General features: G+C 36.4%; 1 protein-coding gene across 1 annotated transcript in view; it reads left to right on the top strand.

Moving 5' to 3' along the window:
* The first annotated feature begins 2,129 nt into the window (after positions 1 to 2,129).
* The window catches only part of LOC138335506 (uncharacterized), a 44,037-nt gene continuing 29,677 nt past the window's right edge, over positions 2,130 to 16,489 (top strand). Inside the window, 11 exon segments of the mRNA XM_069284620.1 lie at positions 2,130 to 2,208; positions 3,556 to 3,732; positions 6,997 to 7,044; positions 7,413 to 7,473; positions 7,792 to 7,828; positions 12,035 to 12,093; positions 13,285 to 13,403; positions 13,817 to 13,970; positions 13,972 to 14,010; positions 14,639 to 14,719; positions 15,352 to 15,515. Coding sequence (XP_069140721.1) covers positions 3,584 to 3,732; positions 6,997 to 7,044; positions 7,413 to 7,473; positions 7,792 to 7,828; positions 12,035 to 12,093; positions 13,285 to 13,403; positions 13,817 to 13,970; positions 13,972 to 14,010; positions 14,639 to 14,719; positions 15,352 to 15,515 — 911 coding nt within the window. The 5' untranslated portion in view covers positions 2,130 to 2,208; positions 3,556 to 3,583.

Genomic DNA, 16,489 nt, shown 5'->3' with positions numbered 1-16,489 from the left:
ACACACTCACATAAATACAGACAGACAGACATACTAAAGAAGAAAGATTTCAAGTTTTATTTAGGTTCATGTCCCTTTAAAAGTAAAAACAAAGTAAGTAGTCATTAGGTAAGGTTATAATCACATGTAGTAAAGTTTTACTTGTATTTTTAATCAGTTTGTACAAGGTCTTACAGGGGTATATCAATTGTTGTCACAATCAAACAAAATGAAACAAGACTTTTATTTTGCTAGACTTGCACTATTCTGTAGTTACATATTACAGAGTTGTCTGCCCTTGCGGGCAGCTATTGATTTGTGATGTCACGTTTTACGAGCGTAACATCATACTTTTCAGAGACACAATAATGATGTAACGATAGATACATGTACCTACCTGCAAGGGAGCTAACTCTGTAATTAGCAAAGACAAAATAAAAATTCACTTTCACAAAGAGACAAACATACTGCAGTCTCCCAAAACATGCACACACATCATACTGCATACACTGTTGGCAATCCTTAAATTACCCTAGCTAGCTTTTAATACAATGGTAATCTAATTAACCAACCAAGCCATGCATCCGTATTTTTCATTACCTCCAGTGAATGTTTATTATATTCTATATATATACCAAATCAGATGAGAATATGTAGATGATATTTCTTATTAGCCTATAAAGACTTGTCGCTGAAATTTTAATAAAAGTTTTGATAAAATAAAAAATGGATAAAAGAAAATTTTTATATATATACAATGGCTTGTACTCCTAGACCTTTATTGAATATTGGAGGATGTGGTTTGTATACTCAGTAACAGGTATGTTTAAAAAAAAAATCAAAATCTTAGGTTTATATTGGGATGCAAACGCTGGGGTGACAGTATTGGGTCATAGTTATTGATAATACAGGTGACCTATATATTTTTTATGTAGGCTATCTGGTATGATTCTAAATGAATAAAAGTTCTAAAAATATAAACAAGTGTATTTGGTGATAATGCATTGAAGATTAGATGATCACCTTATTTTTAAACTTACTGTTATCCTATATTTATACCATATTTATTCAAATCAGAACCCATGGCGATGACTAGAAATATTCAGAAAACATACTGTAAATTGAAACTAGAAATGCTTAATACAAATTGCTTTGAGCTAAATGTTTTTTTTTTGCTTTAAATATATATGTAAAATGTTAATTGCGATGTTTCCAAAGGCTAAATGCAGAAAGCAAAATATCTGTCTATAAAAATCATTTTTAGTTGCTTTATGCATCACAATGATACTCTATTACAAAGTGGAAAAAATGTTGCCGGTACAGTACATTGTATTTATGGATTCATAATACATCAACACTTCTCATTTAGTAATGGGTATTTCCCATATAACGATATACCTATAAGCATTTCACTTTTGGCAATATCAATTAGCAATGCATTTCACATGTAGGGCAGTTGCCAGGTACTGACTGCTGACCAGTGTTTTTTTCCCTGGTACTTAGGTTTTCCTCCATCAAGATTCATTTAAGGACATTCAAGGCTTAAGAAGTGAAGGGAAACTGGAGTACTCGGCAAAAAACCACCAACTTACAGTCGGTTTATATGGTAACTTCCCCACATTCAAACTCAAAACCCAAAGGTGGAGATATATAAATGTAATATGTCATAACACCTTAACTCATTCACCCCTGTAGACACATTTAGACTCTTCTTAATCAAAGACTAGACCAGTCCATTATGAAATCTGAGGGATGAGTGAGTTAATCACTCACCCACCAAAATAAACAAAACTAAACATAAAGAAACCACTTTAAAAATGCTAGAAATGCTCCTCTTATAAAGAGGCTTATAAAATAGAAATATTAAGATCAGGATTTGCTATCAAGCTGTCCCCAATCATATCCTTTTTAAGCATAGAAAATAAAAAAAAACAAACCCCAATTTCTGTCTGAAACTCCACTCAAATTACACAAGGGACCCCATTTTATCTGGGAAGGACCCGATTTAGGGAACACCCAACACAAACCCTGGAGATGATTATATTATTCTGGATAAGATACGGCATAAATCAGTTATACATTGAACTGACCATGCATATTAGGTAATGCCTATTATGTCTCACTTAATATCCCCTATCTTCTGGTATATCTATACATGTACATGTATACTATAGATAATACCTACATCTGTTGTATTGGCTGTCCATATCTATATCTTCAACCTACCAGGTATGAAATGAAATAATTGATAATGTAGATATATATGTACATAATATTTAAATTGTAACATTATTTCCTAAATTGTCTGTTTTTAACCATTTTTTAAATATAAATGTACTAATAACTGTGAAATAGTATTATAGTGGTTCTAAGTTGGGTTAATCGCTGGTGGTCAGTTATTAGAGCAATCATTTTATGTGTTTAGGTGGTCCAAGGTTAGCGTCAGGTTTGTCTTTGCATTTTTCACATCTGCTTCGACTAAACCTTGTTTTAAGTGAGGTTGACACATACCTAGGGACCCCATCCTCGATACTCCAGGGGTTACTATCACTTATGTTATACCCACCCCTGGAATACGTCATAGCAAATCCAAAGGCAGTTTTACTATGAAATGATATGGATATTAACATGGATATATAACGACAGTGATAGTAACCCTTGAAATATCAAGGATGGAAGGATTCTTGATAATCCGGACACTTTATTCACCAGCCCAGCCTGTCCGGATTGCAATTTTCCATACTCCATCACTTATTCAATAATCAAATTCTTTCCCTGGCATTTTCATCCACATTGAAAGTTTTCCGGGCTATCAGCGGGCTATATTTCTCCATATGTAAATTTCCATGTTTACATTATAGTACATGTATAACCATTCATGTAAGATCCTTGATAATTTACAAGTACCTTATTTGACCCAATAAGCCCCCATGGCGTTTAAAACAGTGAATCACCCAGGGGGCGCTTAATAGAAACAAATTTGGACTTGCCTTTCATAAAATTATTCTACAAATTTAGCCATAAATCAATTTTCAAAACAAATTGGTAAGAAAACCAACAACGTTTTCATATTTTTAGTCTGCATAAAATTTAAAGTAAGTGAAATTGAAGCCTAAAAAAAGGGGGAAGGGCACTTATTGGGCCGAATACGGTATGTGTTTTATCAGATTGTATATCTACCAGTTTTTGTGATAGACATATATAATAATTTTATCAGGCTTATGGTTACATGTTGATAACATGATAGCCAGTTGGTTTTTCCCTTGGTACTCTGGATTTTTTTTATTAACCATCAAAACGTTGCAGTACTTCAATCAATGACAAATTGAAAATTGATAGTATTGACCTGCTTTACTGAACACATTGACATGCCAGGTTGATGTGGTGGAAGAAAGCCGGAGTACTTGGAGAAAAACTACTGGGGTACACTGAGGTAGATTGCTTGTGGTAATATGTCGAGACATCTTAACCACTCGGCTACCACAACCCCATCTATATCTAAACTGAAAAAATTTCAGTTGAATCTTATTAAGGTTTATCAATGCTCATTCAAAATTGTTGTTTTATTTGTTGTAGATGATGCTGAAGTAGATTGTGTATCGCGATGGCTAAACCAAAGACTCCCGCCCCTCAGCTGCTGAAACCCAAAGTGGTGTTACAGCAGGTATCGGAGAGTGAGGAGAGATTGTGGACTCGCCTAGATCTGACAGACAGTAACGACCACACACCTGATCTTGGTAGCAGGCTCCTCAGGTGAGGATCACAAATTATGATTGATTTAAAATTTTATTCCGTCTTTGCATATTACAGAGTTATATGCCCTTGCGGGTAGGTATTGATTGTGAAGTCATGTATTTACGAGCGTAACGTCATACTTTTTAGAGTAAACAACTCGAGTTTTGCATACAAAATAATGACATCACAATGGTTACTTAACCACAAGGGAGGTAACTCTGTGAATATGCACAGACGGAATACAGTGTTACTTGTCTAAGCCGAATGTCGATGAGATCAGCTTTATTGGTTGTTATAGCCAGGTTTCTGGATTATACAGGTTTTAATCATTACAAAGTAAGAAAGAAAAATTTGCCATATAATTCCATGTTAGACAAGGATGGGTTTTAATAAGTTACACTGAATGAAATTACAACTGGACTTTAATTTGGTCACTGAAACTTGCAAAACTTAAGTTTGTTGGTTCCAACGGTACTTTTATAGTATATAATTATATTTAAGCATTGAACGTCATTCAGTTGGCATTCATAGCCAATATGAATGCCAACTGGACAGCTACAAATTCAACATGAAGCACCCGCTAGCGCTTCATGTTGATTTGCCGCTGTCCAGTTGGCATTCATATTGACTATGAATGGCAACTGAATGACGTTCAATGCTTATATATACATTTGGCTACAATTTTATGTTGAAATACCAAAGGATTTTGCATCTATAATGAATTAATTATTCGTTATCGTCAAGGATGGAACAGCCATTTGAACAGCCGTTTTCTGTAATCGCTGGCACGACAATTGTGTCGTCACAATTATAATGATGTCATCATAAGCGATTGAAGTTCATAGTCTATATCACTACCAACTGGGCTTGGTAAGGTTACATAGTGGGACTGCAGTGAAAATGTAAATATATACATATGGGGCGAATCCTGCCTTAACGACCACCTGCTTATTATGACTGCTTTCTTAGGGTCTCAAATGGCCATTTTAACACATATTGACCTGTATATAATGACCACCTGTCTATAGAGACCAATTTCCCCGTTTTCCTTTGGTGGTCTTTATACACAGGTTTCAGATAACTAAAAGTGCTAGCCATGGTCCCATTGGCTTAAGTTAATTATACATGTATATAGTATCCATGATATATGATGGAATTTATGATAGTTGAACTCTCCTGTAGTGTTTTCTATAGCAGCCATTTACTAATTTTCTATGTACATTTTAAACGTTTTACAAGTTTTGAACATGTCAATTTAAAAAAAACAACTAAATCTTGTGCTAAAGGTTCAGCAGGTAGTTATTACAGTAGTGAATGCTGTACTTAAGTTATCAGCAACAGAAATACACAGCTGAAATCTTTTACCTGAATTGTGGCAATATTTTGGACTATAAGATTGTTTGTGGTCAATCTGAACAGGATCTAGAAAACATCAAATTAACAAAGTCTTATATAAATTGCAAACATTAAAATGGCAACATTAAATCACTGTGTTAATTTATTTCTGTTTTTACTGTAAAAAAACTCTAGCAATACTACTTTTGCTAAAATGATTATTTACAGATTACCAGAATCATTTTTATTTTTACATTTATTTGATAACAATACTATTAAAGAGACGCTCCACCGCTGACAAATGGTATTTTTTCATTATCAAAAACAGGAGCAGATAATGTAGTATTTTTCTTCAGTTACAAAAGTTACTTACTTTACACCATTACCACTTTTGAAAAGTTTGAGCTTCTAATTTTACTCCAAGTTAAAAATATGAAAAATAATTAATTGCATCCTGAAAAAATCCTGTGGCACTATATCCTATATGGAAAGTACTGACTGTGCATGCACCAAAGGCGAAGTAAATTATTTATATATTATTTTCGTGTTAATTAGGCATATATGTACACGATTAAACACCAATTATTGTTCAAATGATGAATATCATTTATGCTCTGTCGGCGGTGAGATATATATTACATGAGTAAATACTACTGTATCTACAAATACACAGTATATCATCATATTGCAAGGTTATCTGGCATGCTGCCAGAAACTTATCATTATGTTCAGATATACATGTACATATTTATAATCAGGATATTTGTACCATAGGGTAGCTATAAGTGCATAGCATGTCATTAAATTAGTTTATAAGGTATTACCGGTTATTTTTACGGACCAAAACTTTCGCAATTTGATCTAAAAACGAGAAAATCCAATTTTATCGGTTTTTAATTTTCGCGATATGGAGTTAAGGGTATATATCATTTAACCATTTTTCAATATTTCGTGGATCAAATTTTCGCGATTATAGCATAGAAAATATAATTCCCCCAAAAATATCTAGGTATACGATAATATCAAAAGGATTACAAAAATGATGTAAAAGCGCAGTTAAACCTGCTCTAACGACTGCCTGTATAAAATGAAAACCTGTTTATAATGACAACCTTTCTATTTTGACTCGGTTTAGACTCCCTGTGCATTTTTATTGTAAAATAACACTGTACCTAACCACCACCTGCCTTAAATATGGCTAACGACCGGTCATTTTGGTCCCATCAGAGTTGTATAACAACCGGTTGCTGAGACCGATTTCTCGAGTTGTATCTCTTTGACCCTGACTTCTGGGATTAACTTCTTTGGTATTAAGCAAATGATGGTCACTGAAACCCAAGCTATGAATTGCTTTTACAAAACTGCATAATAACCTAGGGGTAATGATGTTTGATGAGATATGGTCGACGACTGGAGGTTTGAAGTAAGCTTTTGAAGCACAATGTTTTAACAAAGTTGAAGTCAACGTTAACATTGGTTAGAAAAATGACAAATAAATTAAAAAGAATACAAGTGTGTCTATCTACCTATGTGCATTATATATGTGGATCAGCTAGCCTAAGTAATGGTTTCCAAGCAGAGCAAAAGAAAAATGGCTACCCACATCCTTGGATACGGCACTACCATTACCAGGGGGTGTCCAAGAGTTGATTTTTGAAACATGATACTTCACATTTTTTTAACAATCTCAAATGCATGTGTTGTATCTTGCATTATCAGTTTGATTATATTCTGTCTATTACAAAGTTACCTCCCTTGCAGGTATGTATCCATTTTGACGTCATTATTTTGAGCGCAAAACTCATGTTGTTTTCTCAGAAAAGTATGACGTTATGCTCAGAAACACATGACATCATAATCAATACGTACACGCAAGGGCAGATAACTCTGTATTATACAAAAACAGACTTAAATAATTTTGTATATTTTGTACATATATATTTACAGACATGGAAAAACTACCAAGACTATACACAGATACTTTGGTGACTTGGAGTAAGTTTTTAAAAAGTTTTCCTAAACTTTTTTATCTGTCTCAAATGAACCTGTTTAGGTACATCAATATATTTACAATACAACACATTCATAAAATTATACAATTATTGACATTTTAGTGGTTAATACAAGGAATTGTTAACCTTAGAAAGATGATATTCCCCATCAAGATTTATAAAGAATTTTTTCTAATATGTGTATAACAAAGTTTTTATAATGAAGTAAATTCTTTGGTCCCCATAGATGTGTTGTGACCATGTGACATGTTGTAGATTGAGGTAGGATAGTCATATATGAAAGAAAGTTTTGACAATATTTTTTTTCAATTTTAATTTCAAAATTGTTTTTCATTTGATCTCTTTATACAGACAGAGAAAGTGCTGCCTATCTTTGACAGGATGTAAGGCCAAGTTCAACCAAGTCAGACTGGTAATATAAAATTGACGATTAAATAATATAAACTCATACAATCTCACTGAAATCAATAGTTATTATATTTATCTGATAACGAACCATCTTAATTAAGTATTGTTGGGCTATCATTATAACGGGAGTACTGAGGATGCCCTCCTGCAGGAATTGTGCAATGTGTTAGAGAAGTCTGAATTTAAATTTATTTCATTAAAAAATCCTCATTAATTATGATTTTATGTCACTAGTCAGTTTAAAAAAAATCTTCATTAATTATGATTTTATGTTAGTTTAAAAAAAATCCTCATTTATTATGATTTTTTTGTTAATTAACAGGTGAGGAATGATGGGAGAGACTCTGGAATTGAAGAAGGTAAGACACGCTATGGTCTAAGGGAGATAACTCAACACCCAGAATTATTTCCTAGCTATTTAGCAAACATTCTCTCTCTCTCTGGAGCCAAACTGAATCTGCCATCTTCTACTTCAGTCAATACTGCCAAATAGATCTTAACCACCACCTCTGTATACAGACTACCTACTTAATAATATCTTTTTCTCTGGGTACCTTGGGTGTTTTTTATAGACAGGTTTTATTGTGTAACTTCTGGCCAATGAATGTATGGCTCTTCAGCTTCTGATAGCTCTTACATCTATCAGTTGAAATATATTCGGAGAAGATTTTTCGTCTTAGAATTTTGCAAATCGAGTTGGCCTCAGGGGTCACTTATATCCTTGCTTAAATAACGACAATAATTATTATCCCCCGCCCAACGAAGTTGGCGGGGGATATACAAATGGGTTCCGTCCGTTCGTCCGTCTGTCAGTCCATCTGTCCGTCCATACGAATGGTTTCCGGAGCATAACTCTAAAACCAGAAGAGATTTTTCCACGAAACTTCATACACACATTGTTCTTATGGTCTAGTAGTGCCATTTGCTATTTTTAGGTTTTCATTTTTTGCATTTTTTCCGTAACCATGGAAACATTGCTGAAAATATCATATTTTTGTACCAGGTTCGTTTCCGGAGCATAACTCTAAAACCAGAAGAGATATTTCCACGAAACTTCATAGACACATTGGTCTTATGGTCTTGTAGTGCCTTTTGCTATTTTAAGGTTTTCACTTTTTGTACTTTTTTCTGTAACCATGGAAACATTGCTGAAAATGGCAGATTTTTGTGTAAGAATCGTTTCCGGAGCACAACTCTAAAACCAGCGGAGATATTTCCATGAAACTTCATAGACACATTGTTCTTATGGTCTAGTAGTGCCTTTTGCTATTATTAGGTTTTCACTTTTTGTGCTTTTTTCTGTAACCATAGAAACATTGCTGAAAATATCATATTTTTGTACCAGGTTCATTTCCGGAGCATTACTCTAAAACCAGCAGAGATATTTCCACGAAACTTCATAGACACATTCTTTTTATGGTCTAGTAGTACCTTTTGCTATTTTTAGGTTTTCATTTTTTGCACTTTTTCCGTTACCATGGAAACATTGCTGAAAATATGGTAAATGGTAAATGTTACTTTGCAAAACTCCACCCATCTTTGTGTATATAGTCTAATATAGATGTCAAGGCTGTATACCTGATTCAACAATTGCAGCCCCGCTCTACCCGGTACTTGAATTATACTCCATCTTTCTTTAGCTCAACTTCCCTTTTCCTGTTTTTTAGCTCACCTGGCCCGAAGGGCCGGTGAGCTTATGTCATGGCGCGGCGTCCGTCGTCCGTCGTCCGTCGTCCGTCCGTCCGTCCGTCCGTCCGTCCGTCCGTCTGTCCGTCAACATTTCCTTTAAATCGCTACTAGTCATAGAGTTCTGCATGGATTGTAACCAAATTTGGCCACAAACATCCTTGGGGGAGGGGGAACAGAACTTGTATAAATTTTGGCTCTGACACCCCGGGGGCAGGAGGGGCGGGGCCCAATAGGGGAAATAGAGGTAAATCCTTTAAATCGCTACTTGTCATAGAGTTCTGAATGGAATGTAACCAAATTTGGCCACAAACATCCTTGGGGGAAGGGGAACAGAACTTGTATAAATTTTGGCTCTGACCCCCCGGGGGCAGGAGGGGCGGAGCCCAATAGGGGAAATAGAGGTAAATCCTTTAAATCGCTACTAGTCATAGAGTTCTACATGGATTGTAACTAAATTTTGCCACAAACATCCTTGGGGGAAGGGGAACAGAACTTGTATAAATTTTGGCTCTGACCCCCCGGGGGCAGGAGGGGCGGGGCCCAATAGGGGAAATAGAGGTAAATCCTTTAAATCGCTACTTGTCATAGAGTTCTACATGGATTGTAACCAAATTTGGCCACAAACATCCTTTGGGGAAGGGGAACAGAACTTGTATAAATTTTGGCTCTGACCCCCCGGGGGCTGGAGGGGCGGGGCCCAATAGGGGAAATATAGGTAAATCCTTTAAATCGCTACTTGTCATAGAGTTCTGAATGGAATGTAACAAAATTTGGCCACAAACATCCTTGGGGGAAGGGGAACAGAACTTGTATAAATTTTGGCTCTTGCCCCCCGGGGGCTGGAGGGGTGGGGCCCAATAGGGGAAATAGAGGTAAATCCTTTAATTCGCTATTAGTCATAGAGTTCTACATCGATTGTAACTAAATTTTGCCACAAACATCCTTGGGGGAAGGGGAACAGAACTTGTATACATTTTGGCTCTGACCCCCCGGGGGCAGGAGGGGCGGGGCCCAATATGGGAAATAGAGGTAAATCCTTTAAATCGCTACTTGTCATAGAGTTCTACATGGATTGTAACCAAATTTGGCCACAAACATCCGTGGGGGAAGGGGAACAGAACTTGTATAAATTTTGGCTCTGACCCCCCGGGGGCAGGAGGGGCGGGGCCCAATAGGGGAAATAGAGGTAAATCCTATAAATTGCTACTAGTCGTAGAGTTCTGCATGGATTGTAACCAAATTTGGCCAGAAACATCCTTGGGGGAAGGGGAACAGAACTTGTATAAATTTTTGCTCTGGTCCCCTGGGGGCAGGAGGGGCGGGGCCCAATAGGGGAAATAGAGGTAAATCCTTTAATTCGCTACTAGTCATAGAGTTCTGCATGGAATGTAACCAAATTTGGCCAGAAATATCCTTGGGAGAATAAGAACTGAGTTTGTAAAAATTTTGGCTCTGGTCCCCGGGGCAGGAGGGGCGGGGCCCAATAGGGGAATTATAGGTAAATTCTATAAATTGCTACTTAATTGTCCAAGAGTTTTGTATGGATTGTAACTAAATTTGGCCACAAACATCCTTGGGGGTAGGAGAACAGAACTTGTATAAATTTTGGCTCTGACCCCCAGGGGGCAGGAGGGGCAGGGCCCAATAGGGGAAATAGAGGTAAATTCTATCAATCGCTACTTGTCCTAGAGTTCTACATGGATTGTAACCAAATTTGGCCACAAACATCCGTGGGGGTAGGGGAACAGAACTTGTATAAATTTTGGCTCTGACCCCCTGGGGGCAGGAGGGGCGGGGCCCAATAGGGGAAATAGAGGTAAATCCTTTAAATCACTTCTTCTCATAGAGTTCTGCATGGATTGTAACCAAATTTGGCCAGAAACATCCTTGGGGGAAGGGGAACAGAACTTGTATAAATTTTTGCTCTGGTCCCCTGGGGGCAGGAGGGGTGGGGCCAATAGGGGAAATAGAGGTAAATCCTATAATTCGCTACTAGTCATAGAGTTCTGCATGGAATGTAACCAAATTTGGCCAGAAATATCCTTGGGAGAATAAGAACTGAGTTTGTAAAAATTTTGGCTCTGGTCCCCGGGGCAGGAGGGGCGGGGCCCAATAGGGGAATTATAGGTAAATTCTTTAAATTGCTACTTAATTGTCCAAGAGTTTTGTATGGATTGTAACTAAATTTGGCCACAAACATCCTTGGGGGTAGGAGAACAGAACTTGTATAAATTTTGGCTCTGACCCCCCGGGGGCAGGAGGGGCGGGGCCCAATAGGGGAAATAGAGGTAAATCCTTTAAATCACTTCTTCTCATAGAGTTCTGCATGGATTGTAACCAAATTTGGCCAGAAATATCCTTGGGGGAAGGGGAACAGAACTTGTATAAATTTTGGCTCTGATCCCCCGGGGGTAGGAGAGGTGGGGCCCAATAGGGGAAATAGAGGTAAATATTAAAATTCCTTCAGAAAAGAAACAATGAACCTGTATTCAGAAAATTATTTGGCATTACAAACCAGGTGAGCGATACAGGCCCTCTGGGCCTCTTGTTTTTCATACACATAAGTCTCCACAATCAAACTTACTTCAGCTTTGATATCTCCATTGGCGGGGGATCTGAATGACTATGTCCTTGTTTTAATTAACTTACAATTAACTTACTTAAAGCTGATAGCTGCATATAATTTAGCTCGTTAATGCTCACAAGCTTGTCATGGTCATATTACAGTCACTGCTTGTAAACTCATTCACCCCTCATGAAGACACATTTTAACTCTTCCAAAAGATGAATTCAAATGCAGTAATAGTTCATTATGAATTTTGAGGGGTGAATGAGTTAATAATATAGTGTTGCTGTAAATATTTATTTTTTTGTAGGTGCCATGATGAAAACGGCAACAGACAACAGCGCTCGAGTGAATGAACTAGACGAACTGGTATGATTGATTTACTATATATATCGCTTCTCAAAATTTTTTGATAGATAGTAACAAACTTTATGACAAGTTTCAGATGGGAGAGCTATTGGAACTTACCATATAGATGGTTATGATCGCGGACCAAAGCTTTTGCAATTTGATCTGAAAAACGAAAATCATGTAATAACGATTTTAAATTTTTGTGATTTTATTCAACCATTTTTCAATATTTTGCGGATGAAATTTTTGCGATCCTAGCAATGTCCCTCGAAATCGCAAAAAATATCATCCCCGCAAAAATACCTGGCTTATACCGTATCTGAAATGTGTTATAGAGTTTTAACCAAATAAATGAACTTTTACATGAAAAGAAAGGATTTTACACCCAATTACAAAATGTGTATATTGAAGTTTTTATTGCGCCCATTTGTTTATAAAGAGACATTTTCATAATAAAATCATTGATATATTTAAACTGAATCGTAGAAGTGTTTTCCTTCTAGGAATTTTTTTTTTTTCGGAAGAAAATATAATTACATGTAATTTATTTTCACTAAGATGTTCATTTCAACATATAACTAAATAGAGAGATCGGGAGGTGAAGTGGTTGAGCTACTTATCTTTCACCTAGCCGGCCGGGGTTCAATCCCCGGCACGGACGTGAAAAGGTCAGGGATCACCTTCCCAATCACGTGGGTTTTGTCATAATCAGGGCACTCCGGTTTCCTCCCACTATTAAGACCCCTCGCGGGCTTGCATCCAGGCCATCAAAAATGATTTGTATAAGTTGCATAACTTGTTTCTTAATAAATGAAAATTAAATATAGTTTATATTTTAACATATACATGTAATTTTAAAAGGTTTGGGTTAGGTTATAGATCTCACCGATCTTGTCCAAACTTGGAGATGATTCGTAATTCATAAATAATGAAATGTCCTATCAACAACCAGGGTCATTTAAGGACATGCCAAGTTAATTGATGGAGGAAAGCAGGAATACCAGGAGAAAAACCACTGACCAGCAGTCAGTACTTTGCAACTGCCCCACTTGGGATTTGAACTTTCGACCCAAAGGTGGAGGTCTTGTATGTCCAGACATATAAACCACTCGGCCACCGCAGCCCCTAAAAATAAGTAATAAGGGTTCAACAGATAAACAGAAATATATAGGACTTTGTTCATCACTAACCTGTCAATCATGTTTACAGGAGTTACGTGTGTTTTGGTTAGCGTACATGTGTGCGTCCCTCCCCGTCCTCGGAGCGCCTGAACCACCGTCAGCTTTGTCTCCCTCTCCAGTCTTCACACCTATCGACACCAACAAAAAGTAACGATTTTTCACCACATAAATATCAAAATATGAAAAAAAAATATGTGGTAATCAATTCCTGCTAAAATATTGTAAACTATTTTTTAAATATAATCTAGAATAAAACAAAACAAAAAATAATATTCACAAATATAAAACACTGTTTTCTTAAAAAGTTATATAGCTATCAATTCTAGCGCAAAAACTGCAAATTCTTTATTTGAAATTTTGAATAAAATAAAAAAGAAAAAATTATTTATCAAAATTCTTAAAAAGTCTTGAAGAAATCAACTTATGCTCAAATGGACAATGAATATTAAATGTCTTCATTTCAAAAATGATCAAATTTGAATGCAAATATTTTTTTGATGTTTGGATGTAATTTAATTTAATTCAGAATTATGATTATTTTTAACATTTTGCTGTTTCAGGTTCACCTACAACGTTCGAGCCCGAAGTCCGACTCCCCATGATAGTGGTGTGGACGAACAAGATGATACGTCAGTTGTTCCGGCGGAAACTTTACGAGAGCTTCTGATGAGGGCCTTTTGTCTTGTTCCAGAAAAATTCCATCAATACGAACAAAAAACTCGCTACATACTATGGCAACAAGCAAGCTGAAAAGGTATATCGGGTTTAAACTCATTCACCCCTGAAATACATTTAGACTCATCTAAATCAATCGCTAGATCAGTCCATTATTGGCCTAGAGTAAAACTATTAATAGGAGTATCCTTTTATGTACAGAAAAAAAACTAGGGTCTTGGGTGAAAAATTAGGGTCGGTTAGGTAACCCTAAACAGACATTATATCATTTTTTTGGCCTTAGCCTAAACCTTGACCCAGAAACCAAGTTGTTCAAAAGCTGATTAGCTCAAACTACTTGATAAGAAAAAAACATTTCTCATTTACCTCAAAACCTAAAAATTTGTTTGAAGAAAAGGGAAAATATAATGTAAAGACTAGGTAAAATGTCATTGACACAAAAAAATTAATATATGCAGACATCACGAAAGTTGAAAAAAAAAAATATGTGAATTTTTTAAGTAAACATAACTTCCTTCTATTAGTATCCAGGCAGCTGTTTTCATGACTATCTAATCTATCTTATGCAGTTTACACATTTGCCAGGTTGATCAGATTTTAAAATAGGAGGTCCGAGTTAAATTTTGCCGGACATGTCCGTCGGACTGGCAAATTTCGTGATGTCTGTACATGTAATACCAGTATTTTATGGAAGTGTTTTCGTTCAGATTTTAGCAGAAGAATTAGTTGGACAGTTAGCAGCGCTGGAGAAAAACAGCAATCCTTTCTACAGTCCAGACACATTCATAGTAAGTAAATACACCCTAGAGGGGATTGAGCTACTAAATACCAATGAGACACATGTAAGATGCCTTAGTGTGGTAGTGCTAAGCTATTCTTTCAAAACTTTGTCTGCCATAGCGGTCAGCTCTGTATAAAGACCACTTTTTAAGGCCACTTTTTCAGGGTCACAAATGGTCAAATTAAACACAATTTAACCTGTTTTTTTTTTGTTGGCGCCTTGGTCTTAACACACAGGTTTGTCTGTATATAAACTTTTATTGGAAAAGTAGAGCTGTTGAGTGGTTAAGATGGTCTGACATTACCACAAGCCCTCCAGCTCTGGGCTGCGAGTTTGAATCCCTTGTGGGGCAGTTGATGAAAACATATTTTATTTGCCTTTCTTTGGTATTTGACAAAGAGGATTGGGCACAAGTTCTTATGATTAAGAAGTGGGGCAGTTGCCTGGTACTAATCACTGTTCAATGGTTTTTCTCCCAGTACTCTGGCTTTCCTTCATCAACAAACATGGCACATGCTTAAATGACCCTGGCTGTTAATAGGACATTTACCTAATAAAACCAAAATTTGAAAAAATTGCTTTTATTAGAAATTAGGATGCCAAGATTTAGGAGATTGAAAAATTCTTGTTTTACTACAGAACATTCAGGGCTATGATAAATGGCAGAGAAGAGAATTTGCTCATATCGCCGATCTGATGAAGAAATTCTGGCACCTGTCCTATCCACCACCATCCTCGTCGCACCTCCAAAGTCTACGTACAATCCACGACGATTACAGAACCTTGATGGAGAAACTAATCAGGTAAATTGTTTACTGTGCGAAATCAATCTGATTAAAATACAGATCCTTATTATCACTACATTTGATAAAGGATCTGACAGCATTCAATTAGGGGCCACATTCTGGTGACCTTTCAAATTGGCCAATCAAATTGCTACGTCTAGAACCTTGATGGTGAATTTCAGGGGACGAAATAATTAGCAAGAGCCGTCAAAATTATTTTCGTGTACATTGTCATCTTGCCCAAAGAGCACAATAAAGCTTAATGTATATGACATCTTACACTTGGATGATGTTTTCAGATTGATGTAGCTAGGCACACAAAATGTGTTCGAATGCATTCTTGAGATATTATGGCCTCAAGTATCATTGGTGTAAGGGAGATAACTCTTTGCAGTATCTCGAAATAGGGTAAAAAGTGTCCTGTTCTCATTTTGCTACCTTAGCCTAAGTCCTATCCCCCCTGTCATCTGATATAGCAAAGGGTATCTTTAGTAGCATCCAGGTGTTTATTATTGATGTAAGGGAGGTAACTTTTTACAGTCTCTCGAAATATCATTAAGAAAGTGACATGTAGTGCTTCCCCTTGTCCTTTATTGGTGTAAGGGAGATAACTCTTTGCAGTATCTCGAAATAGGGTTAAAAGTGTCCTGTTCCCATTTTGCTACCTTAGCCTAAGTCCTATCCCCCATGTCATCTGATAAAGCAAGGGGTATCTTTAGTAGCATCCAGGTGTTTATTATTGATGTAAGGGAGGTAACTTTTTACAGTCTCTCGAAATATCATTAAGAAAGTGACATGTAGTGCTTCTCCTTGTACTTTATTGGTGTAAGGGAGGTAACTCTTTGCAATTTAGGTAAATTCCACTCATCAGATGCTGGATTATAAAACAGGATTTCTGTATAATTGGAATGGACTTTCAAAAGAAAAGTTAGATTCATTTCATTATCTGTGATTAAAAAGGATATGGGGACGGCATAGACACAAATGCTACT

This window comes from Argopecten irradians, chromosome 11, assembly GCF_041381155.1.
Source record: "Argopecten irradians isolate NY chromosome 11, Ai_NY, whole genome shotgun sequence".
Taxonomy (NCBI): Eukaryota; Metazoa; Mollusca; class Bivalvia; order Pectinida; family Pectinidae; genus Argopecten; species Argopecten irradians.
The sequence above is the reverse complement of the archived record's forward strand: the minus strand, read 5'-3'. Positions and strand labels throughout refer to the sequence as shown.